Genomic DNA, 24,846 nt, shown 5'->3' with positions numbered 1-24,846 from the left:
CGGGGAAGATTTATAGTTTGAATTCCTTGTACATATCAAAATGGACAAAAACCGTGACCGATTAATTTGGCCGATGTGGTTGAAAAACATTAAAGAAACTTGGTTTTGTTGGAAGGGGGATTGTTTGGATGACTAGAAACAGCCGTGGAGACAAGCCTAACGCAGAGTACTTGGGATCAGACAGAAAGTAATGGGAGTAAAGACTAGGAGGAGAATGAGCAGTACAAATTTGATAAAGAGCTGATAAGTGTGAAAGCAAATTAATTAATGAACCTCGTTTTAAAAAACAAAAAAACAAAACAAAGTGAAAAAAGTAAATATATATATATATATATATATATATTTAATTTTTTTTGCTTTTTTGTTTACTTGCCTCCTCTTCCACCTCCATCTTGAAATGTCTTGGAAAAATGAATTTGTAAAAGAAAACTCTTTTTTTTTTTTTTTCTTTTTCTTTTTTTTTTCGGGGGGGAAAAAGTTATGGAATTAAATGCAGGAAGAAGAAGTTGGGATGTAACGTGCAAGAGACTAGAGTAGGGTGGTCCCATTGCTTTCCATATTATGCTGCAGTATGTTCAGAGCGTGAAGAAGATAGAGAAACCTTTTTATTTCTCTTGGTATGCTAACATTGCATTTACTCGGCTGCACAAAAAAGAACCATCATTGCATTCAGAATATTGCTTTCACATGTTTTTTGGTTAGCCACTTTTGACTTTAAGAGACTGAAATTGACAGCAAAGTCTACATCTTGGGTTAAAGCTAAATAAATGTGATGGTTTTTCATTATCAAACATGTAAGATTCATTTTATTTTCTTTTCACAATCTCTATAGATAGCATTTGACCCAGATAAAAAATAAATAAATAAATCTCTTTAGATACATTATCAATAGCAGAATGAAGCAATATAAAAATGGGGGTTTAAGAACCAGCATACTTTGGGCCCTTGGCTGACATTTTCCCCTTAATTTACCAACATCAATCCAAATTTCTAATTTCTTTTTGGTTTTGGCTTGTTTTCCTAATATCCATTGGAAATTTGAAATTAATCCACCAGAACTGTTGAGTTTCTAACCTTGTAAATAGCTGCCGGTAACAAATTGACTTTATAGCAGTACTATCGTTTTGGAGTCCAAGCTTGGGGACCATCACATACAAAGTACTCCTAGAAGAATCCCAGACAAGTTTTGTAAAACTCCTGGATTGAATCTTGAGACTGTCAAATCCTCTCCTCTCACATTTGGGAAAGTGCTTACTTTAACACTCCTGGATTCAAGTCAGTGTAACCAACCTTGTAAGTTCGAAGATTTTTGAAGGCAGATATTATAGAAGGATCAAATACAAAATCTCATACTAACTATAAAGAGAATGACATTATTACCTTGTCCTTAGGACAACAAAATAGAGGACTTGGACAACATCTTTAATAGCAGATACATGATCCAATATTACTCTATTTGATATCTTCCAATGGTCGATTGGTCATCGGCGATGGGATTGAAATCTGGGAGTCTATATGAGTCATAACCCAAAATGTATTTAGAATTGTCACCAGAAATCGCCACAAGAACAGACGCCACCCTTAAAATGATGGAATCTATTGGCATCCCTCATAACTAGTTCTCGCTCAAACACTTTTGAGACTAATTTGCTGAACGTATGACAATCACTGCAAACCCGAAGATTCTTTGTGATTCGGATAGAGGTTCTACCAGGAGTTTCAAGCAGACCGTATGCAATGGCCAACCTCTCACTATGTCCATAAAGCATCTCAACTTTTTCTTCTTCCTCAATATTATGCAAAACCAATTTGACTTGAGCCACATAACCTGCTTCCCTTTCCAATATCTCAGTAATTTGAGCTAATTTCATATAAATCTCTTCAGACTGAGGATGGGATTTATCCCTTGACATAAATGCGTGAACCTTGTTTCCAACTTCAATCCAACTACATCCAGGATTTTTCTTCAACCCACTTCCCTTCATTCTCTTCCTCACTTCCTGTACATCTTTCCATCTTCCGCTGGTAGCAAAGAAATTAGATACCAGCACATGGTTTCCTGGATTCTGTGGATCCAAGTCTAATAGCTTCCTTGCTGCAATTTCACCTAGTTCTTTATTATTGTGAACCTGGCAAGCCCCAAGGAGAGCACACCATACTTCAGCGGTAGCTTCACCATTCATGCTACTCACAAATTGGTACGCCTCTTCCAAGCGGTTGGCTCGGCCAAGCAGGTCAACCAGACAGGCATAATGCTCCGGCAATGGCTCTAACTGATATTCTTTTTCCATAATATCAAAATATCTTTTACCGTCATCAACCAAACCCGAATGACTGCAAGCATATAGAAGTGCTAAAAAGGTAATTCTGTCAGGCACCAATCTTTCATCCTCCTTCCCATTAAATAACTTAATAGCTTCCTTGCCATGACCATGCATTCCATATGCATTAATCATCGTAGTCCAAAGAACTATATTCTTGTTGCTAACAGAGTTATATACCTTGATTGCGTTCCCTAAACTACCACAGCGGGCGTACATATCCACTAAAGAGCTTACAACAGATTCCTCTAAGATGAAGCCCTTTCTAATTAAAAATCCATGAATCTCTTTTCCTTTCATCAAGGCAGATAAACTGGCAGCAGCTGATAGTATACTCATGGTTGCTACCGAATCGGGTTCAACTTCAGCTCCTTTCATTAGGTCTAAAAGTTCAAATGCCTCATTTGCAAGACCATTATTAACATAACAAGATATCATGCTCGTCCAAGAAACGATGTCTTTACATTCAATCAATTCAAATATTCGATTTGCATAATCTACTAATCCACACTCTCCATATACACTGACAATTGCATTTTGTAGCAGTAGATCATCTAAACCTCTTCTCATGGTGTAACCATGAACTTCTTTTATCAGGGAAACACATTTCAGGCCTTTACAAGCTAGCAAAATGCTTTCAATCATCATTGAATCAATATCAACCCCTTCCGTTTGCACCTTTTGGCACATTTCCAAGGCATTTATGTGACTATCATTTTGAGCATAGCCAGCAATAACTGTCGTCCAAGAAATGATATCTTTAATAGGCATCCTATCAAACGCACCCTGCATTAAGTTTACACATGAACACCTAGCATACATATCTATTAGTGTGTTTCCAACCCTCAAATCAGAATCTAATCCTAATTTTATTGCATAAGCATGAACTTCCTTTCCATACGATAGATTCCCTGATCGACCAGATGCTGCAATGATATTTAATACTGAAACCTGGTCAGGTTTTTGACCATCATGCTGCATATCATAGAACAACTGCAGAGTTTCATTGTACAGGCCATTTTGGACAAAACCAGACAGCATGGTGTTCCATGAGACATTATCCTTGCGCTCTAAGTCCTCAAAGATTCTTGCAGCATCAACCATTTTACCACATCTAACATACATAGCAATTAGTGCATTTCCCACATAAGTATCAAAGCAGTGACTCGATTTCAAAACAGCAGCATGGATCTCCTTACCCAGCTTGCCAAAAAGTGAATCCTCACAGGCGTGAAGAGCAGAGACAAAGGTATAAGCATCTACGGTGAGATTCACCTTCTGCATTTCTCTAAAAAGACTTAGTGCCTCTGTAGATTGCCCATTTGCAGAATACGCTGAAATCATAGAGTTCCACGACACAGTATCGTCCATCTCAGTTATACCATCAAATAACTTCCTTGCCCCGATAAAATCATCACACTTTGCATACATAGAAACCAGTGAATTGGCAACAAACACGACGGAATCAAAACCATATTTGATAGCCAGACCATGAATCTCAGTCCCACAACGGAGGTCGTTAAGCATGCCACAAGCTCTCGCTATACAAGGAAATGTACATGAGTCAAGAGTAACTCCCAAAAGCCGCATTTCCCTATACAGTTCAAGCGATTGCAAAGGCTGGCCATTTGAAACACATGCTCCAATAATCGCATTCCAAGTAAAAATCGTTCTATCGTACATTCTATCGAACACCTTATGAGCATTCAAAAGGGAGCCGCATTTTCCATACATAAACAGAAGTTTAGTACTCAGAAACACAGAATCAGTCACAGAAAAAAATTTAGTCATATGAGCATGAATTTGTTGCCCTTGCGATAGAGCTTTTTCGCTTGCGCAACGTTCAAGAACAGATGAATAAGCTTCATGGAGACAGAACTGAAGTGAAGTTTGGCCAAATGACTGAAAAGCTTCCTGGAGACTTCCTTGCTTAGAAGTGCCTTTCAAGGAAGGAATTTTGATGGGTTTATGAGATACATGAGGAAGTTGAAGAGCATGGGTTTTCTTCAACATGGGGTGGTAATAATGGTATGATATGGTTGAATAGGTGAGGCATGGGACTGAGGTAGCCATTATAGATAAAGATCACAGAGTATGTGTATGAGAAGCCAAAGCCAAAGCCGCCATGCGCAGGCAAAGAATTTAGGCTCGTAAGTAGCCAATTGTCTTCTCATCAATTACAGCGAGCTTTATTCTTCTGTAGTTTTGCATTACAAATTGTTTAGTCGTCTGTACCAGCTTCTCAGCCAATAGACAACACTTGTATGATTCTCCACAAAATAATAATGATAAAATGGTGTTTCGACTTTTGCGTTTTTCCTTTTTTTCTTTTTTTTTTTTTTTTTTTTTCATTCTAACTAAAAAAATTCAGGCAACCTTTTTTTTTATTTTTTTATTTGGGGGCTAGAAAAATTCATGCAACCTTAAGATTGTAGAAAAAAGAATGACGTATACAAATAAAATTAAATAAATAATTGCTTTCTTCAAATTCTATTTTTTTCATGAAAAACACTTCCGAATTGTTCCTGTTTATATATGTTTTGATATAATGCATAATATAAAGATAAAAAAAAAGAAAATAATTGGAATATGTATATTTTTTACTTATTTAACTTTTTTGCACCATTAAGCAAAATAATAATAATAATAATAATAATAACAGCATTCTAGAAGAAACAAATATAGATTTTTTTTTTTTAAACCTTTTATTAAGGATATAAAAAATATAAAAAAAAAAATAAAGAGAGAGAAATAGCGAAGAACCATTTCCATTATAGATTCATAGATTCAGAGAAAGAGCATTTGTACATTTCACAACAAAGAAACCGGCAAGAATGCCCAATGTGCTATGCCAAAAGAATTTTTAGCCGAAAAAGAACACACTTGACCAATTAACTGTCCCACATCCAAAATCAGCCGTCCATTTTCACCCAACGACCCATTACTTTCACGCTTTTTTCCGCTATACAACTTCATTACACACTGTTGGTTTACTACTCCTATTTACAGATCAAAATTCCTATAAACTAGATGTTCTCGCACAAAATTGAAAACATCCTCCTATCCATGCAAAGTACAACAAAAGCACAGCCTTCCATGGCACCTTCTTTCAATCACTCTTAACCCGCCAGGTGTACACAGTGGTAGCTAGGCCTCAAGCTGGTTCTAGTTTTCAACATTTTAGTCAGAACTTTACGAAAGGTTTCATCTTCCTTTCTCTCCTGTCTCAATAACAGGCCAGCCCTGTTGTCTTGTTTTTCCTTTCCATGCATATGAACGCAGCACTCATTCTTCTATCGACGATGACAAACTCACAGAACCTTTTTTCTGGGTCCCATGAAGAATAATTAGAACGGTCAGCTGCCCATTGTGTTTTAAATTATCACACTTGACGATTATCTTCCTTCCTCACCCCAGACTAACTGATCCTTTCAAGACCTCATCTGGCAGTGTCAACGACAGCAAATGCCCACCAGAATCTCCACTGAGCAACTGCTTCAAGTCATTTGTGAGGTGGAGGGCAGTAACAGAGTGCTTATGAAACTTTAACACCTTGTGGAGGACCAACCTATATTCTGGCGCCTTATCACCGAGATTTAATCCAACCATCCCACTTCGCGGTGACTTGTTTTGAGAACTTTCTAGGATGGAGCAGTGAACCATTTGCCACACCTTGACAGCCCCACTCTGGTGACCTGTCACATACCAGTTTGTATCCTGCCAGTCAGAAAATGAACTACTTGTCACAGAGAGAATAGAATCAGATGGCAGTTGGGATGTGTTAACTGCTGCAAGGCAGTCCCCGTTGATGCTCCAAACAGCAAGTAAAATCCCCGCTGCTGTCACAATTTCCCCGGTCAAGTCATTCACATATATTGCTGAAACTGGTGCTGGAAACTCAGGAAGCTGCCTAACAAATGCCAAGGAGCTGAGATCCCATATAATAACAGTGCAATCATCTGATCCCGTCACAATAAGCATGTAAGGCTGGCAGACACGAAGACATGTGATTTTGGATGTGTGGGCACACAGTGCCTTCTCTAGATGCAAGCGTCTCAAGATACGCGGCCCATGCTTACTGATTCTCCAAACAGAAACTAAACCATCATCAGCACCAGTGACAAGAATCTGACCATCATGGCTAACACCAGCACACTGAATCTGGTTTCCCCCATGAAGATTTTCATGCGTGGAGAGGAGACGGTCTTGATCATAGCTCATAAATCTCAGGCTACGGTCTGGAAAACCCCATGCAACATACTTTGTATATGTTCGTGGTTTAAGCAAACTATTTGCTCCTGCCACAAGAATTTTCTCATTGATAGAAACAATCTGTGTTATCGGAGATGAACTCTTGCGTATCTCATGAGGAACAATATGGCTAGAGTGCTTGAGGGGATGAGGAGGAAGTTTTCTGTCGACTCGCCTTTTCACATGGGGTTTGAGGAATAACTGCTTGGGTGTCTGCCCAAAATGATTAATTTGTGCTAAAATTGAGGCTTTCATTGCAGGATCTGTAACCGAGTCTATGTCCACACTTCCCTCATATGTGTAATGATAGAAAACATTTACAGCTTCCTCAGCAGCCTGTCAAACTTGGAATTAGAAGCAAAACAAGAACAAAAACCGAAATAGAACAATCATGGAACAGCATAGGGAAGACAAACTTTAATAGGAACAAAATTTATTTGTCCAACCACCTGATATTAACTTGTAAAACCTTATAATTTAAGTTTTCAGGACTAAAAAGGAAAGGAGAAAAAATGTAGCAGAACAAAGAGAACAATTTGTTCAAAGTGACTCGACCATCAGCACATCTAAAAATTAGATCTAAAAATGAATATAGCAAGTTAGTGTCAGTAAAAACCCAGCTAAATTTAATCCAATATTTCCATTTATTAAATTTACAGAAAAATACACAATTTGGCTGTAATCTGTCAAAAAGAGAATATTAGAAAAGCAATAATGGATATTCTTTTTGAGAAAACTCTAATATATGACATTGATCATCAAATTCAAAAAAGAGAATCTTAATGCTATAGTGCTAAGCTGCAAGTTCTCTTGAAAGCTAAGGTTATAGAGTAGGTCAAAGTAGGTCCAACTATATAAATCAACCTAACATATTAATAGAAGAAAGTTTTAAGACTCCTCTCATTAGTAGGTCTACTCATAAACAAAGCTTAAGTAAATAGGAATTTAAGCCCAACTATCTATATCATGCTAACAAAATAAACAGTAGATAGATTTAGCACTCCACTTGCATGTAAGCCTGCTATTGACAGAGGACAAATTGGGTGCAGAATTAATTATAGAAGTAAGGGATAGTAGGATTTGAACACATGACCCAATAGATAAGAAGACTCTGTTAGGTTACCAAAAACTTAAGCTATTATGAAGTGGGTCCAACTATGTATATCAAGTTAATATCGTGAAAAATGTATGGTTTTAACATATAGAAATCGAATTTTCATTAGACTTCCCATGTACTCAAGTGCTAATTAAAATTCAAGTCTTTAATCCTTATTTCCTGTTAAACATTGTAATAGATTGTCAGGGAAAGTCAATGACCAGTTCTGCCAAACCACTTAAAGTCAACTCAGCTTCAAATTAAGCAGAAACATAATTGCTAATGAATAACACCTACCTTCCCTCTCTGCTTATATCCAAAGATGAGGTCTATCCAGTGATGCAAATTTTCCGACACATAATCAGATTCCAGTGCCTCTCTATGCTTCCTGATGAACTCTCTAGCACTGCCTTTGGCCCATGGAGGTAACATGACATCACCAACCTATAAAAAGAACAAGAGCACTCACAATAATTAATATCCAGCACTTGAAGGAAAAACAAAAAGTTCTAGCATGTAAAAGGGTCCTTTAATCAGCAACAAACCCACCATTGGGCAAGGGAAGCTATGCAACCCCCAACCCCACCTACACGTTAGGAGGTTCTCTCAAAAAGATCATTTCTTTACAAGGTTTGCCACTTTCCAAGTTACAAATACCCACCCCCTAAGGACAGGAATGGTCTAGATATATTCTATAGCCAAGTAGTGAAAATGTATATGAACCATTTTTCCCCAAAATATTAGTAGTCCAAATATCATGAAAAATAAAATGGAAGACAATAGTGAAAGTGTCAATAAATGTTTCAAGTTTAACCTTTTCTCCAGATTGTTTCTCTCCCAAATCAAGATTAAATCGATTTTCAAGGAATTCTGGCATGTAGAAAAATTCTGGAATTAATTCTTTCACATCTGACGTATTCCCCTTTCCAGCTGCACTTAACCAAGTATCCCTAACACTATTAAAAAGACGATCAGCATGGTCAAACTGCCCGCCCTGTAGCTTCTGATTCTCTGCACTGAAAGGCGGTAGGCGTAGAAGATAGAACAGGACAATTCCCGCACTAGAATAATGAGAACCATAATGAAATTTTGGGACCTCTGGGTCATCCCAGCTCTCATATCTGAAATAGGAAAAGGAAATATAAAGTTCAAATATTTAACTTTTAACACACATTCACGCATGAAAACCAGTGCTAACAGAAGTGCTGCAAAGTGCAAAACTCCCGAACTACTTAATATAGCAATGATATCAGAAAAAAATTAAAATTTAAAAATATTATATAGGAAGAATAAGCAAAAAAGAGTTTATAACTGTGTTTCTGATAGAATTTATAACAGCGTTTCTAATAGAGAATTGACCTTTTCTTAAATTCATCTTCTCCTTCTGGAGTCTGACAACCCATTGGTTTATCCAGTCTACGAAATGTTTTTGGATCTGACAAGTCTAAATTTTCACTTTCATATTCCCTAAGAACCCATGGAAATACAGGATACTGGGTAAGGTCACTGTATCCACGTCCCGCCAAGGTATTGAGATGCATCAGGTACTGAAAGTTGCTAATTTCTCCAGTTTGCCATCTTTTTGAAAAGGATTTAGCAGTTATCTTAAACAGACGGCTACCCTCATTGCTTTCTTGTTTGGTTGATCCTGAAATGGTTGTGTCCAACCTGGACAAGGAAGAGAATGAAGTAGGTTATCATTCAGAAAGGAACAGAACAGCAGAAAAATCCAGAAACGGAAACAAGTCACAGTTAAGCATTTCACAGAAATTGCAACTCTATTGGTGTGTTTGGCATTGCTTTTGGATCAACTTCTACATGTCTAAAAGTGTTTCCTAAGGAAGCTACCCTCCGCTAACTTTTGTTAGAAGTGCTTTTGGAAGCCTTCCTAAAATCTATTCAAACACTCCAAGAAGCAGCTTTTGAGCCTTGAAAACTGCTTCTAGCTTCCCGGAATCCATGCCAAACAGGGCCTATCTATAATTATGTGTATGTCCCTCCATGTGTATGGGCTTTTGTTCTAATTAACCTCTTGGTTTCAATTGACACTATTTTAGTTTATTTAAATGAAAAGAAACAAATACTGCATGAGTTTTTATGCATGATACATTTTAGTAGCTTAGGTATGAACATGCACCAGGACTCACTCAATTATTTGAAGTTTTCTAAACAAAAGATCCCCCGCAAATCTCCAACCTTGCATTTAATGCATTTGTTTAAACATCAATTATAGTTATTTTTCCATAGAAAGCCATCCATGCTTATAGTCAATTGAACAGGTTGTAGATTTATTGTCAACAATAAATTACATAAAATTTCTAGATGTTCCAGTTACATAGCTTCATTGAATGATCTAATATTTTTTTCTAAATATCACCATATATCAAACAAATAGAGACTGAAAGCGAAAAACCTATGCTAACAATCACACACATATTGGTTATTTGAGTAAACACATATAGCCCCTTAAGGTTCTAAAAGTTCAACTCCAAAATCTAATTGAACTGGTTATAAACTTATTGTTGAACTACATCACTCAAAATTCTTAGATGCTCCAGCTATGCGGCTTCATTGAATATTCTATTTTTTTTTTATTTTTTTTTATTTTTATTTTTTTACTAAGAATCACCATATATCAAACAAATAGAGAATGAAAGCGAATAACCTCTGCTAACAATCACATACATAATGGTCATTTGTGTAGACAAACCTACAGGTTCTAAAAATTTGACTCAATCTAAACCTCTAGTGCTCACTATTACACATTTGACATCATTGAGAGAGGCAATTCCTTGACTCTAAACATTTTACTTTTGTAGAGTAAATATCTGTTCACCTGAAATGTAGTCCACCTTCTTCAACTCGAGAAAAAAGACTCAATTGGATAACAATAACAAAAAACAAAGAAGAGGCTCCTATAGGAATTTTCAATCTGTATGCCAATCTAACATCACATTATAAATAGATAATTGTTGTTTACATGATTCTGTGAATATATATATATATTTTCAGATAAATGATGTTAGGATAGACTTCCAGTTCTCTTATATTTTACTTATTGATAAAAATATATTGTTTACTATAGAAAACAAAAAAAAAAAAAAAAAAAAAAGAGGCAAATTATGTTTCTTTGCAAGAAAGCAGAAACAAGCTCTGCTGTCAGTAAATAAAGAGCCCCATAGAATTGAGTATCAATATCTAGTCTTCAACTTTAATTGCTAACCAACTACATAGATTATAACAGAGTTCCTTCTTCGTCACACTAATAGAATATTTATGCCAAAAGCAAAATTATATGCATACCAAAAGAGCAAAATTTCAAACATTTATAATAGCATATGAAGCAATTATGAAATATATATTGAGTTAAGCAATAAAGTACGATAAATAAAGGGAATAAGTTTCATACATGCTATTCCTTGGAAGATTCATGGCAACAAGATTTTTGAACACTTCTTCCCTCTCCTTTTTGTGGAACACCAGGAGATCATTGCATCCATCCATGCTAAATATCTCAACAGCAACCGGACGCAATTGGTAATCACGTTTCAAAATCTCATGAACACTATTAAGCTTCCACATGCGCCAAGGATGAGGCAGATTACCACTTGTGCACACTTTCTCCTTTCCCCATGCACCACCATTATAGGCCCATGCTCTTCCCCCAACCAATGACTTAACCACTGTGCCCAAAGATGAACTTGACTTGGATTGGAAATCCATACTGCCAGTGACATCCTTCTTAACACCCAGAGCCTGATCAATAACAGACAGTTCATCTTCACATTCTTTTTCACAAATGCACCCAGAGTCATCTATATAAAAATTTTCAATTACATACAGACAAAACTCGCCTATCAGAAATATACCATCATGCTTGTCAAGACCCACAACTCGTTCACAGTTATATCGGAACCGTATCCTTTCAAGAGGTTCCAAATAAGGTCTGATTAGATATTCACCATTATCATGAAGTTCCTTATCCTGTTTATCCTCCATTACCTTCATGTCATCAATTCTCGCAGAAGATGACTGTCTAGGAGATTCCAAGTCAGATCTTCCCAGCGTACTATCTTCAATTGGAACAGACACTGCACTAGACTTGCCACCAAACTCTAGTGCAGAGTGTAGACTTGCTTCATTTATGCTACTAGCTCTGTCATCATTCCATCCATTCCTAACGGAATCTGCATTTTTTACATTGGCAGATTCTTTAAAAAGTGATTCATCATACAGCTCACCTTCAAGATCATTCTGTTTGGCTCCATCAGTCAACAGGTGAAAAAATGATTCAGAACCAGTATCAGAACTATCTGGACCACTATCGGTTTTTCCTTTGGGCACCTCTGCTTCCCCTAGTTCAAACTGTCCATCAAGAACATTCTGTATGGTGTCAATTGTCAATTTGCAGCGCTCAAGTTTTTTACGCATCCTATACGGACCTTCAATTGGACAAAGCTGCCATTCAGTATCCTCAGTCACAGCTGATTTACGCATTGGGAATATTCCACGCTCATGTACAAGTTGTTGGAGATGAGTTTGCCACTCACTCTCAGCATGCAGAACCCATCCATACTTATCTTGACGGACAACTCTCAGCTCAGTAGACATTGCATCACGAACCAATTCCAGTGCATATCTCCGTTCATTCAGCTGTTCCCAATGCTTTAGATCTAACTTTGAAGTATCCTTTGTTTTCCTCCCCATCTCCCTCTTCCGACGTCCTTCCATACCTTTAATTCTCACTCCAGGAAATTTTGCTGATCCAGCAATATACTGAACCCACATAATGGCAGCACACTGTTCCAGCACTTTATTCACAACCTGTTCTGAACTCTGAAGCCACTCAAAGAAAGCAGATAAACTTCCGGTCAATAATTTATCAAAACCTCCGTGTAGTACATCCAAGTGAAGTCCTTGGTTTGGTTTAGAGACGAGCAAATCTTCTAGAGCAGCCCTACGATGTACTAGGAGATACTTGAAAATATCAACTGCCATGTTCTGTACATTTTGCCGTTCATCATGTAGAAGAGATATTAAATTCACAGAAAGACAACAATTTAGATCAGTATCAATATTGCTGGGACAGAATATAATACGCCTATGAGCCACTACTAACTGCAAAACTGTGCAGATATCAATTCCTGCATCATCATGAGAGGTATTCGGGGATGTCCTCCTCTTAGATTCTATTAGCAAACCTAAGGATGAAAGAAGATCATCTTCTCCGATTGAAATCAAGAATGATGGAAGGAAACAATACAAAACCATACGATTTGCATTTTTAAGAATTGAATGGATATAAGCATCAAGTTGTCTAGTCCCTCTTGTGATGGACAAAAGACCCTTTCCACTTGGAACAGCTTCTTCAATTCGACCATCTTTGTTTGCCAATTGTAACATAGACAACAAGAACTCCAAAGTTCTCAGCACTCCCATTGGTTGAGGAAAGGCACCCATATATACTCGATCCACTATCATCCAGCATAATGCATCCAAGTTTGAAGACCAGCGACTTTTATCAAGCTTTTTCTCATCTTCTTCGTCATCCCGCAAGAGACGTCTTTCTAGAAAGTTCATCAGTCGACCAAGGCACAAGCCCTGGAACACTAACACTGAGTCAGCATCAACATTTAAAGGAACACTTTCTAAGATCCCCTCTATAATTTGTGAAGCTTTTATTTGTTCAGTGACATAATCAGAAAGAACTTCTGCCATGAAATCTAAAACTGCAGTTGCTCCCGCACAACAAGGGCCACCCCCATAGCCAGAATCATCCATTTCAAGAAGCAGCTTTGGACTTACTGAGAAAAAGGTGTTTGCAGATGAAGGCCCATGAGAACTAGACTTCAAGTCTGAAGATAGCTCTAATTCATTAATTGAAATAGAAGAGTCCATGGGAGGAGTGGCAACTAAAGGAGTTTTAGATTCAGTATTGCCTGCACTTCCCAGCCAAGATGTCAATGCCAAAACTGGAGATGATGAGGGTGTGACTGAGAATTTAGAATTAGACTTCTCTGATAAAATGGGAGAATCTGGCATGGTATAAGATGTGGAACTCGGAGAATCTACCAGTAGTATATCTTCTAGAGTGCCTTTCCTCCGACGGAAATTGAATTCATTAGAGCTGGAGGTAGCAGAAACCTGGTCAGTATTGTCACCATCTAAACGATGCATAGCTGGGGCATCATCTTGCATGGATTTGTTAAACTCCTGTTGTGATGTAGCAACTTTGGTCTCTGCTTTATTATCAGCCACATAGTTTTGGACAACCATATCTTCAGAACTTGTACCTTGAGGGAAGCTTCCAACAGTAATGGATGTTTTCATAGACTGATCCTGTTCATGAGGTAAGCTAGAAAATGTATTATGTGAACTACTTGTATCATCACACTCGTTCACATTCTTCTCTTCCGTCTTTACAGAAAGTTCCTTTGCCATCTTCACTGCATAGGCAGCCCTGTAAGAGACAAACAAAAGGTTCGATAAAGAAAGAAGATGTAATTGCTACAGCTGGGCAATTACCATAAGAATCACGCCTTACTTCAGTAAATAAAATAACCCATAACAATAAGACAGAACAATTTATCGGTCACATGACAAACCTTACACAAGAGAAATAAAGGTCAATGCAGCTTTCAAGAAATTCAGCTCGTTTGCATACAGCAGAAAAAGGGGGGCACATCTTAGCCAGATCAACCATAAATCTCAACACTGATGTTGCAGCAGCAGGGGCTGATGCCTCCCCACCCATCAAGCGTGCTGCATATGTCTTGTGCATCAGAGCTTCACCCTGAAGCTCTCCAGTCATATCTGCATTCCCCTCAACAAGCTCAGCCACAAGGCCAGCACCAACCTGGGAAAGATTGCCAGTTTGATGGGCAAGCATCCACTGCATGCTCAACCTTTCAAAAGTTGATTTTGCCATTGCAATCACAGATTCCAACAGTTCAACAAACATTAGTTCCACATTACTCCCATCACTTGGCATAAGGGCATGAAAGTCTAGCATGCGAACTTCTGGTAGCCTAGGATAAACAGGCTTTCCAAATATCAGGCAGAACAAAATATAATATATATCAGGGGAGTCAAAGAAACTTGGAAGAACCCTAGCCAAGCCTTGATAACCACCACTGCTGCGAAATTTCAGTGCAAATGTAGGAGAAGAAGTAAGACAAACACCAAGTAGAGTCATGATCCATCTCATACTAGTTGGGTGAACAGCTTCATCAAGAAAATATGTTATCAATTTGGATGAAACAATTTTATGCCACTGCTCAAGCAACTCTTCTGCTTTTATGGTCACTTGCAGATCAATAAGCATCTCCAACAGCATGTTCCTTACGATTACATGCTTGCCCATTGACTCACGCATAATCGGACGTCGTGAAGTCAGGTCAGGTGGATCAAATGTCATAACCACAAACCTGACCACCTGTTCCAGTTCAGATGACAGAAAGCCATCTTCTAAAATGACCCCAAGCAATACAACCAATTTTTCCAAAACAGGAACTTCAACATCACCCCGCTGCAGAGTAACAAGTAAATGTTGAACAAGGTCAATTCGGCGCAGTACAGTAAGGTTATGGTTTCTATACCAGTGCATGGACACCAAATGCTCAAGGAAGCCCAGTAGTGCAATCTGAATTGAAACTGCAGCTGTTACCCACAATGTCCAATCCAACAAGACATGTTCAACCATATCTGGATTTGATAACACAATGCAATTTGAAGTTTCAACTGACATATCAACATGGTCTAGCTCTGAAATATGACTGAATGAATCTTTATGTCCAGAAAAATCATCCATATCTCCATGAGATCCAACCGAAGAAAATTCATCACGAAACTTAAAATTCAGATCCTCAAAACTATTGTCCTGCATGGTTGTAGCAGGTGACAAATTAGAATATCCCAACTTCTTTGGTTCAGAAAATGAAGCCTCACATGCAGCAATCTGGAAGAAGATCTCAAGAGATTGCATGTCAAATAGTGACATTCTACGACGCAAAAATAGAGCAAGCAAATGGTATCCTCTATATGTTTGCATGTCTCTCACATTTTGAGGATTCTGATGAAGTGCACAGGCCAGCAGAGTAAGGGCCATGTGTAGCATATCCCTAGTCTCAGCAGCTTCTACTAGGGCAAGGACAACAGCCATTCCACCAACGGGGCAGATAGTATCACCAATCACGCATTGCCTACAGACATAAATATCCCCATGAAGACGGCCAAAACGTGGTATACCTGCACAGAAATCCCAATAAAGGAAAGAAGAAAAAAGAAACTATAAGAATCACAACAATGATACTTCATAAAGTCAAATACCCACATATAGTTGCAAGGTTGGGGATTTTGTAATATACCTCCAATAGGAGATGCAGCAGCAGACATTGGATCAACTAGATTGAGCATGGATAAAGCCCCTGATGCTCGAATAGTTTCTGTACATGTTCCATCAAATGCAAATATAAGTTTCTTTCCAGAGAGCTGTAAAGAAAGGTTTCCTAATCTCTCCAAATCCCAGACAATTCCACTGCCATCTGTCTTGGAGTCTCCTAGCTTGCTAGTCTCAAGCCTCTGTGAGTTTGAAGCCAATGTAGGGTCAGCATCTAATGAATCTAAGATAGCCATGCTACCACCACCACAAGCCTGATTGGGTACAAAACGAAGAAGATCTGTGTCCTGGAAGAGTCCTCTGTATCCTCTACCAAGAATATACATAAAACAAATACAACCTGGTGTGAGAACTTCCTCAAAAAGGTAGCAAGAACGGAGTTTCCATGTCAAGTCACCAACCCTAGCACAAGTAACTGGAGTCCCAATGATAACCTGCAGAGGTTTTCCAACTGGAGATGGAGAATATCCTAGTTTCCCTGTGTGTCTCAGCTTTCCATTCAGGTAGACATAAGCAACACTGGCTTGGAATAGCCCAGCAAGGGCATTTGGTTTGCTGTGAACAACTGCAAGGTGATGCCACCTGCCTTCCTCAAGTTCTAATCCAGAAAACGAAAGGGAGGAAGAGTTGCTGGTTGAAAGTGTTAGAATGCCATCCTCCTGAAGATAAAGCTCCGCATAGAATGTATTTTCATTATTTGCTGCACCAACAGAAAATAGCCGGAGAATATGCCGCTCATGATTTTGTCCATTAGAGCTGCTCCGCCTTGTAGGACCAGCTTTGGAAGGATCTATATCTTTTGCCTGTGCCTTTAAGAAATTTCGAAACTGAAACCAACAAATAAATGAATAACCAGCAGCTGGAGGCCATGATCTCTCTCCAAGAGAGACCTGAACAGAAGCATGCCCAGTTTTTCTCATGTCCATCTCTATAAAGGGTGCAAGAGAAACATTTTCCGAGGCCATATCTTCCATAAGAATTAACCTTTCCATCATGTCAACAAGTATATGGCCTGAATTCATTAGCCTCATTTGTATTACATATCTAATAAGCATTCTGAGTTCTGATGCAGATAATCTGTCACCAAATACACAAACCTTGTAAACAAGTGAAACAAACAAAATGGTTGGATTGAGCAAATGAATTAATTTTCAGACATGACAGTTCCTACCTATATGCACCAAGAACTTCTACAATCTTCAGAGCATAAGAGAGTAATGGAGATGAACCCAGAAGGAAGGGGTGGATAGTCTCCAATAAAAGTTCTACACAACCTAAATACATCAAAAAAGAGACCAGTGAGTAAAGTAGTAATTGCTTACACATATGATTTTCTTTTCTTTTCTTTTAATTTTTTGTGGTGTAAGAGCAATAAACTATTTGTTGCGCACCTACAGAAGTCAGGTTTTCCTGATTGAAGGACCCAGCTCGGGCTAGCTTCTCAATAAGACCCAGCACTTCCAACTGCACCTTGGGAGTGAAGAGCAACAATGAACGTATAAGAACTCTAACAGGGCCGGCATTGTAAACTCGTTCTTTCTCAGGAAGAAACAACCCAGATGTAGTCACTAACATAAACATTGGTGATTCATTTTTGTTCACGTCAGATGATATGGGACTCTCTGACGTCAAGAAAGGTGGAAGCACAATTTCGAGAGCTAGCTCAAACAATAACTGAATGACTTGCTTTTCACACTCCACACACAGTAAGCCAGATTCAGATAAAAGATCATAAAATGTTTGGGATGATATAATTGCATGCAATTTCATCCTATTAACAGCATTATCACACACTCCAGCAGTTACAACACGCAACAAACATGTAAAAACCTTAATATAAACCTCCAAAGAAGATTGATCTGCACACTCTCCATCACTTTGGAAACTATGAAGTGTGGTAAGCAAAAGAGAAAAACCAGTGGCTTCACCAAAAACTCTCTGAGCAGAACTATTCACTCCCAAAATGCGCCACACAGCTCCCATAGTATCACATTTTGCATCATTTTGAAGACTGTATTGGATTCCCGAAACACTGGAAACCATTCCACTTTTCAAGATTTCAACAATTGCACCTAACTCTTCAGAGTGTACCTGGTAAAAATGATATCGAATACTTGTTAAAAATATATAACAACAGTTATAAACATATAATGTAGACAATAAATCTTGCGGATTGGTCAGAAAACTGCTAAAAAAATTTTAAAGTTGGAAGTTCAGAATTGACCCACAAATTTATGAATAATAATATCAGAAGAAAACCTTCACAAATTTAATAACACCATCAGACAATGTATCTGTAAAGTAAATATGTTCACAGACCTGAGTAGCATCTTCAATGATCAAACATGATAATACCCTGAGGACCCCAGGACGATGTATTTCAGACACAACGAAGGGGAGAACAGCAGTAACACCATTAGCTGAACGGAAAGATGACTGATTGGTTTCACTTTTCTTTAACAAAGACACCATACAATCCCATGCAACAGCAATTGTACTCTCAACTTCAAATATGGGAAACTTTCCTGAGCCAGACTCCATCAGCTTGGGTGACGAAATAATGATATCCTTACTGTCCAAATGTTTCTTAAAGCTGCTTGAGTTGGATTTTCTCTCCAACTGATTATCATTACTGCTGTGCTGTTCTGAACCCGAAAGGAACTTGTGTTGTTTCAGGTCATCTAACAGAACCTCCAGGACTCCAACTTCACGCAGAACTTTCTTGTACTGCTGGTCAAATGATAAGAGTTTAACAAAGAAGGAAATTATGGTGTGCTTTAAGTCTGATGCTATTGGTTGCTGCAATAAGCAGCAAAGTGAAAGTAATTCTTGCTCAGGAACACAATTCACAACAGTCACAGCATATTCAAGAATTTTCAAGATTATCTCTTGCAAAGGTGGAGGAAAACCAGCCATATTTAAGATAAAGAGAGGAACAGTTCGTAACTGCTGACATAACTTGTAGTTTTCAAGATGACTTGAGAATATTTTAAACATTCTATTTAGAACTTCTGCTTGCAATTCTCTGCTATTGGCTTTTAGAAAAATGTCCTGCAACATTTGAACTGCTTCAAGGTCTTTAACTTTATTATTTCCCTTCTCCCAAACTTCATCAGAAAACCGTTCAGAAGAGGATGTACGGTTTCTGCTCTGGCTACTAGTCCTGGAATGAGAAGATTTGGAGCTTTTCACTCCTGAAGACCCTGAAATTTCAGGTAGTCCAGTTTGGGCTAGATTAACAAGAACATCAAGCAACCTAGACAGAGTCGGTGAAAGTTGGTACGTCAGAGGATCCTCTTTTTCCATGAAACCCTGTTTGTCCACATCATCCAATGCATGAGAACCATCAGAGACACGATTTTGTTCTGAAGAAGAGTTGGAATGAGAAGACTGAAAACCCTGACTTTTTGGCAGCATGGAAAGTGTTAATGCAAACTGAACAAGGAACTGATAACCATGAGCATTATGTATATCCTCCCTAAGCCTGATACCACCAGCCTCTACAGGTTAAAAGTGTATAAAATCAGCACCAGAACAGAATAGGAAACAATAATTAAGCTGTATGGCATAAACATATATATAGGTGAACCTTGAAAATACTGATTCTTAGTTCAACTCCTAGACCAAATAAGGACGTCTTTCTCATTAATTGCTACTATACAAGAAAATGGGCATCAGATGAGCCAATTACCAGGTCTGTATGATAATTCCACACATTCAAGTAACAAGTCCACAATGCCCATTGTGTAGGCAGAATCACCACAGTCGGGATTAAAATCTTTGACAGCCATTAGTAAAACCTTTATCTGCACATAGGAACCAGGTTAGAAATTTTAAATCAATAACAAAAGACTATCTAACTTCTGAATAACACTCAAAGCTATGGGCATACATCTCAAACAAAAGATGAACCAGTCTAGAAAATAAGTAAAACAATAAGTGAATCATAGAGCATTTTTTGCAAAAAATTGATGTTTATTGGCTAAGTATGGGCATACAGATAACAGGCTGCTCTTGAGATTAAAAAACTGATCCTTTAATGCATTTTTTAGGCTTTATACATGACGAAATATGTTTATTGGCCGATCAACCATAAATAAAGTTAAACTATGAAGAAAGCTGCTCATACAGAGACTTGGCATAACAAATAATCCCATAAGTATCACCACATACTGGTGGAATAAAACGTGTAGTTTTCATATTGCCATACCAGATGATGTTTGCGAATATATTTTGCCGTGCTTCCATTGTCATTGACCAAAAGAAGACCAAGTATCTGAAACAATAAGAAATAGGTAACAAAAATGAAAGTATAGATTTTATTTACAAGCGATGCTGGTATTCAGTCCTATGTACAATCTGCATACCTGCATAGCATGCCTATGAAGCTGTATGCTGTGCAGAGAAACAAGGCCTTCCTTATACCGAGAGAAGATTATCAAGGACCCATTAGCAACCATCTGAAAGAGCATTAGAAGTGAATCATCCTCAATCAAACTTTGTGCTGCCGACGGGTGGCTTGCTAGTGCTTTCATAATGTGCACAATACTTCCCTCTACCTGCATAAATGAAGATAAGTATAGGAGGGTAATGGATTTTTATTCACATGGTTACTACGGCAAAGCACAAATCCAAATCAAACTTACAAAGATTATAAAAAGGTGGCTGTCAAAACCTATATCCTAATTACTTTTCATATACTGAAAATAAGAGAACAAATAAAAATCAAAACCTATCTCTCACAGTCTCACCAACATCAAAGAAAGCCTTTTCTTGTAGAATGAATGGTAGATTGTTGTTTTACTTGATGAAAAACTACACTTCTAAGTCCGTTCAAAGATGAAATCAAAGAAGCTCCGAACAAGAAAAGGGTATGTTGGAAGAAGAACATTTAGAACACTTGATAATCACAAATTAAACCCACTAAACATACTATAACAGCAGTAGAGCAATAATCCACAGGAATCTGAACATGAGCACATAAATACATATATATACATACTGAGCTATGGGTATTTTCCATGGAGAGAAAGCTACCTCAAGCCGACGGATTTGGCCAGCATCACCGTTATAAACATTCTCAGCTAGCAAAGTTCCTTCATCATCAGTAGCCTTTTGCCTTTGAATGGCTTCATCAGGATCCAAAAGGGCATTGAGAATATGAATGAGGCAGCATAAAATTCCCGAATCAAGAAGAGATTGCTTATCAATGGGCTGCAAAAAGCAGAAAGAATTTGCATATAATAGTGAAAATTGGCATCAATTGTCAATGGCCAATTGGCCATAAAACAAAGAAGTTCAGTAATAACCATCCCTGTTTCCACAATTATGACAGTGTCATAGCTGGAATATCACAAAGATCAAGTCACCTAGTGTGTCATAAAATGTAGCACATCCAAGATTGTAACAGACTAGAACACTTAAAGATGAAAGGAAAAACATGTAAGACAGTACAACCAAAGAAAAACATGTAAGACAGTACAACCAAAGAGATATCTCAAATCTTCTGAAAATTAAGGAAATTTACCCCAGAAACAAGGATCTCTATTGCAGCTAACAAATTTGAACCTGGATTGATGCCATCCTGCGATCATTATGCAGGCATACAACTTTAATTAACAAATGAATGGAAAGGTTAACATTGAAAACATAGGGAAAACATGCAAACCTTTGTGACTTCTGAAAAAAACATTAATATTTTTGCTACATCCAAAGATCTTGTTTTGCTGCTGATCTTTAGTTTCTCAATATCTGTTACAAATGCTCTTCCCACAACAAAAGAGAATATATGTGTTTCAACTAACCTGTGAAGATAATAGGAATTAGTTTCAGGAAAAATAATCTGTCAAATTTCCCAGTTAAAAGAAGCTATAGTCTTCACTTTGACTTGCATAATATAAGATAGAAAAAACCTATATCCCATGTAACAAAACTATATTCCATAACAACATCACTGACTACAAAAAAAGGACCTAGATCCAAAGAAACCTAGAGCATAGAGAGTATTAGCTTACAATATATCTGAGAAAATCACGTAGAGACTTCTAAGCATACACATAAAGTTTTTAGATTAAACCCAATAAAGGCATAATAAGAAATAATAACTCTAAAACACATAACGAGAAACAGCATCCATACATGGTAACTAACTGGGCTACATTAGCATGCTGCTTCACTAATCTACAAAAGGCATCTACAGTTAAATTCAAGGCCGCTTCTTTCTCCTGCATGCATGAAAAAAAGTCATCAGCACCCACTGTTATATAATATCATGAGATAATTCAACTTATGTATGAACATAGAGAATTTAAAGAAAAGGATAGTAGATTCAGGCAATAACCTTTTCAGAGCTGGATGAACGAAACTCTTCCCAAAATCTCTTGAAGTCCAATTCCAATTCATGTTGGTCTCTGCTTTCACAGGGAACAAAACTAGGGTCATTACTGCATGATAATATAAGCCCTGGAAGATTATAAATATACATGTATATATATTTTAATAAAAAAATTTATTTAAAAAAAATTAAAAAAAAAAACATATACAAATCTGATGATTAATCCTCTCTGTCATGTCATTTCTAAAAACACCTAGTGAAGCTTGAGCTGTTAAATAAATATTCTACATATTGAACTAGGTGCCATGTCATGTATAGAAAAACTCATATGAAATGAACCGTATATTTACAAATCCACATATCTATAAACATATGCAAATCAATGTTTTTCAAGAGGCAAATGAACCACATATTTAGAGCTTTTTCCTTAAGAAAATCGCATTTAATACATGCACATGCAGTATTTTTACGACTAAAAGTAGGAGATGTATTCATTATAATACATGTAGATGCATGCGCATACATATTTCAAATTCTGTACTCAAAAAGTCTTTAATTGCTAGCTTACTAGTTAGCTAATCCACTCTACATGTCCTCAACTAAATCATAAAATGTAGTTGAATAACCTTTTACTTTCATCCAGAGGTTGACCATGTAAATTTCTGGATCAACAACCTACAATTCCTAGAAAATAGAATCAACAGCTAACATCTAAACTTGCACCATGAAATAAAAATTCAAATTTGAAAGGTAGTACATTAGCCAATACCCAATTATGATAGTGAACTTACCAAGCATGCTGCAAGCATATTTCAAACAGTACTCCTTCATAAGTTAAAATTAACTCATGCCAAAATCAGCACAGAATATAAGCTTCTTAGCTTAGAAATAAGACCAGCATCCACCATAGAATGTGGTTGTTTAGGTACGTGATCCAGATTCCAATAACAATAACCTAAAAATTGTCCATTGCAAACAGCCACCAGCTACATTCAGCTAAACAAAATCCCAAAGCACCCTATCAAAAAGCTTAAGAACCTTAACTGATTGCCCTATTACATATTCAAACACCATCAGTAGCCGTGAGAGTAGCCATGAGAAGGAATGAATGATTGAATTCAAAAACGAATGCAAGCTAAGGCACGGAGAATCTAACACGTAAAGCGTCAAACCTCAAAACTCATGCTTTAGTCAACAATTACTTAATGTAAGCTCATCTAGCTACCGAGAGAGGATAGAGCATCATTCTAGACCACTACATTTAGGATCAGAGTAATTCTAACCACAGTGATAACAAAACTAAAATGAACAAACCTAAATCATTATTCACACCAAAAACCCATAAACCCCAACATTCAATCGAACAAAATGATCATCGACACATGTCAAGAAAATGACCAGTCCAGCTTAGCTAAAATCCAATTCGTTTCTTGACATTTGTGACGAATGGCTATAGAGTTTAAAACCCAAAAAAAAAAAAGACAGAAAATCAAGAAAATGGCAATAAACCTTGAAGGAGAATAGGAGAGGCTTTGACGAGCTGAAGAAGCATTGTTATCCCAAGAAGAGGATGAGATAGCCGAAGAAGAAGAACCAGCAGTAGCAGAAGGAGACGAGGAAGAAGGAGATTGAGTAAAACCGACCTTCTCTTTGATGTCCTTAAGCAATGTTACCCATTTCATCGTTTTGCCTTTTGATCCCTGAAACATACGCCTCCCTCTCTCATCCGACGAGACGATTACCGCCACCAGATCCGAGCCTTCTAGAAACTACCTAGAAGGATCTCTGTCTCATCCCCCGCCTTAGCACCTTAACAAATCCCTGTCCTCAGAATTTTTCCTCCACCTCCAGATAAAAAATAAAAATAATAATCAAAAAGGTAAAGAAAGAATTCACTGAAAACAATTTTCCGGGAAAAAAATTTATTTTCCAGGAAATCGAATTAATGCAGCTATAAATGTATTCCAAATCCGATCGAAGATTCGAAGTCCGCTGCGGATTGCGAGCAGCGAGATCTATCAAATTTGATAACTTTTCTCCCTTTTTTTTTTTTTTAATTTCCAATTTTCCGTGAGTTCGTGATCTGTGTTTTCGCTGCTCTATCTGTGTCTTTCTTTCTTTCCCCTAAAGTGGAAATTTTTTTTTTTTCCAATTTTGAATTTTTTTTTTTCTAATTTGCAGAGAAAATTTTTCCAAAGGCCTAAAAAATAGAGAGCTAACGAAACGGTAACGCGGATTTCGGTTGAGAAACAAAAGGCTATATTATGGAAAGAAAACCAAGAAATAAGAATACAAATGCCGACCCTCTCTCTTTCTCTCTCCTCTTCTCTTTCTCTCTCTATTTCTCTCTTTGTCTCTCTGCTTGATTTCGGACGGCCACTCCGCGCCTTCTACCTCGCTCTCTATATCTCTAAAATCCTATTCCCCTCTCTCTCTCTCTCTCTCT

The 24,846-nt window shown here is 37.5% G+C and overlaps 2 protein-coding genes across 4 annotated transcripts; both read right to left on the bottom strand.

The window, feature by feature from the left end:
* Positions 1–405: 405 nt before the first annotated feature.
* LOC107425946 (pentatricopeptide repeat-containing protein At3g63370, chloroplastic) lies at positions 406–4,657 on the bottom strand. 2 transcript variants are annotated; one of them, XM_016036021.4, is made up of 3 exons: positions 1,381–4,657; positions 1,075–1,265; positions 406–642 (listed from the first exon to the last, which is right to left on the bottom strand). In XM_016036021.4, exon 1 carries the CDS (start codon positions 4,392–4,394, stop codon positions 1,548–1,550), a length of 2,847 nt encoding a protein of 948 aa, XP_015891507.3. In that variant the 5' UTR covers positions 4,395–4,657; the 3' UTR covers positions 406–642; positions 1,075–1,265; positions 1,381–1,547. The 2 variants fall into 2 exon arrangements, with proteins under 2 accessions (XP_015891507.3, XP_015891506.3); XM_016036020.4 differs by lacking the exon at positions 406–642 and having other exon boundaries at positions 857–1,265.
* A 416-nt stretch (positions 4,658–5,073) lies between these two features.
* LOC107425911 (protein SPIRRIG) lies at positions 5,074–24,846 on the bottom strand. 2 transcript variants are annotated; one of them, XM_025077060.3, is made up of 20 exons: positions 23,910–24,033; positions 23,192–23,355; positions 22,407–22,476; positions 22,205–22,290; positions 21,735–21,870; positions 21,594–21,650; positions 21,104–21,280; positions 20,434–20,625; positions 20,277–20,342; positions 19,758–19,872; positions 18,386–19,566; positions 17,458–18,157; positions 17,238–17,340; positions 16,035–17,143; positions 14,274–15,915; positions 11,078–14,128; positions 9,028–9,336; positions 8,483–8,789; positions 7,966–8,112; positions 5,074–6,908 (listed from the first exon to the last, which is right to left on the bottom strand). In XM_025077060.3, coding segments are annotated over exons 4-20 (10,473 nt in total). In that variant the 5' UTR covers positions 22,207–22,290; positions 22,407–22,476; positions 23,192–23,355; positions 23,910–24,033; the 3' UTR covers positions 5,074–5,729. The 2 variants fall into 2 exon arrangements, with proteins under 2 accessions (XP_024932828.3, XP_015891451.3); XM_016035965.4 differs by lacking the exon at positions 23,192–23,355 and having other exon boundaries at positions 23,910–24,846.

This window comes from Ziziphus jujuba, chromosome 9 (genome assembly GCF_031755915.1).
Source record: "Ziziphus jujuba cultivar Dongzao chromosome 9, ASM3175591v1".
NCBI classification, from domain to species: Eukaryota; Viridiplantae; Streptophyta; class Magnoliopsida; order Rosales; family Rhamnaceae; genus Ziziphus; species Ziziphus jujuba.
This window is presented reverse-complemented; position numbering and strand designations above follow the sequence as displayed.

What these genes read in the sequence shown, in the direction of transcription:
- LOC107425911 (XM_016035965.4), bottom strand. Translation starts at nt 24,109, where the DNA reads ATGTTTCAGGGATCAAAAGGCAAAACGATGAAATGGGTAACATTGCTT. An exon ending in CTCTCCTATTCTCCTTCAAG is followed by an intron (nt 22,477 to 23,909) that starts GTTTATTGCCAT and finishes CTGTGAAAGCAG; the next exon opens with AGACCAACATGAATTGGAAT. An exon ending in TTTTTTCAGAAGTCACAAAG is followed by an intron (nt 21,651 to 21,734) that starts GTTTGCATGTTT and finishes TAATGATCGCAG; the next exon opens with GATGGCATCAATCCAGGTTC.
- LOC107425946 (XM_016036021.4), bottom strand. Translation starts at nt 4,394, where the DNA reads ATGGCTACCTCAGTCCCATGCCTCACCTATTCAACCATATCATACCAT.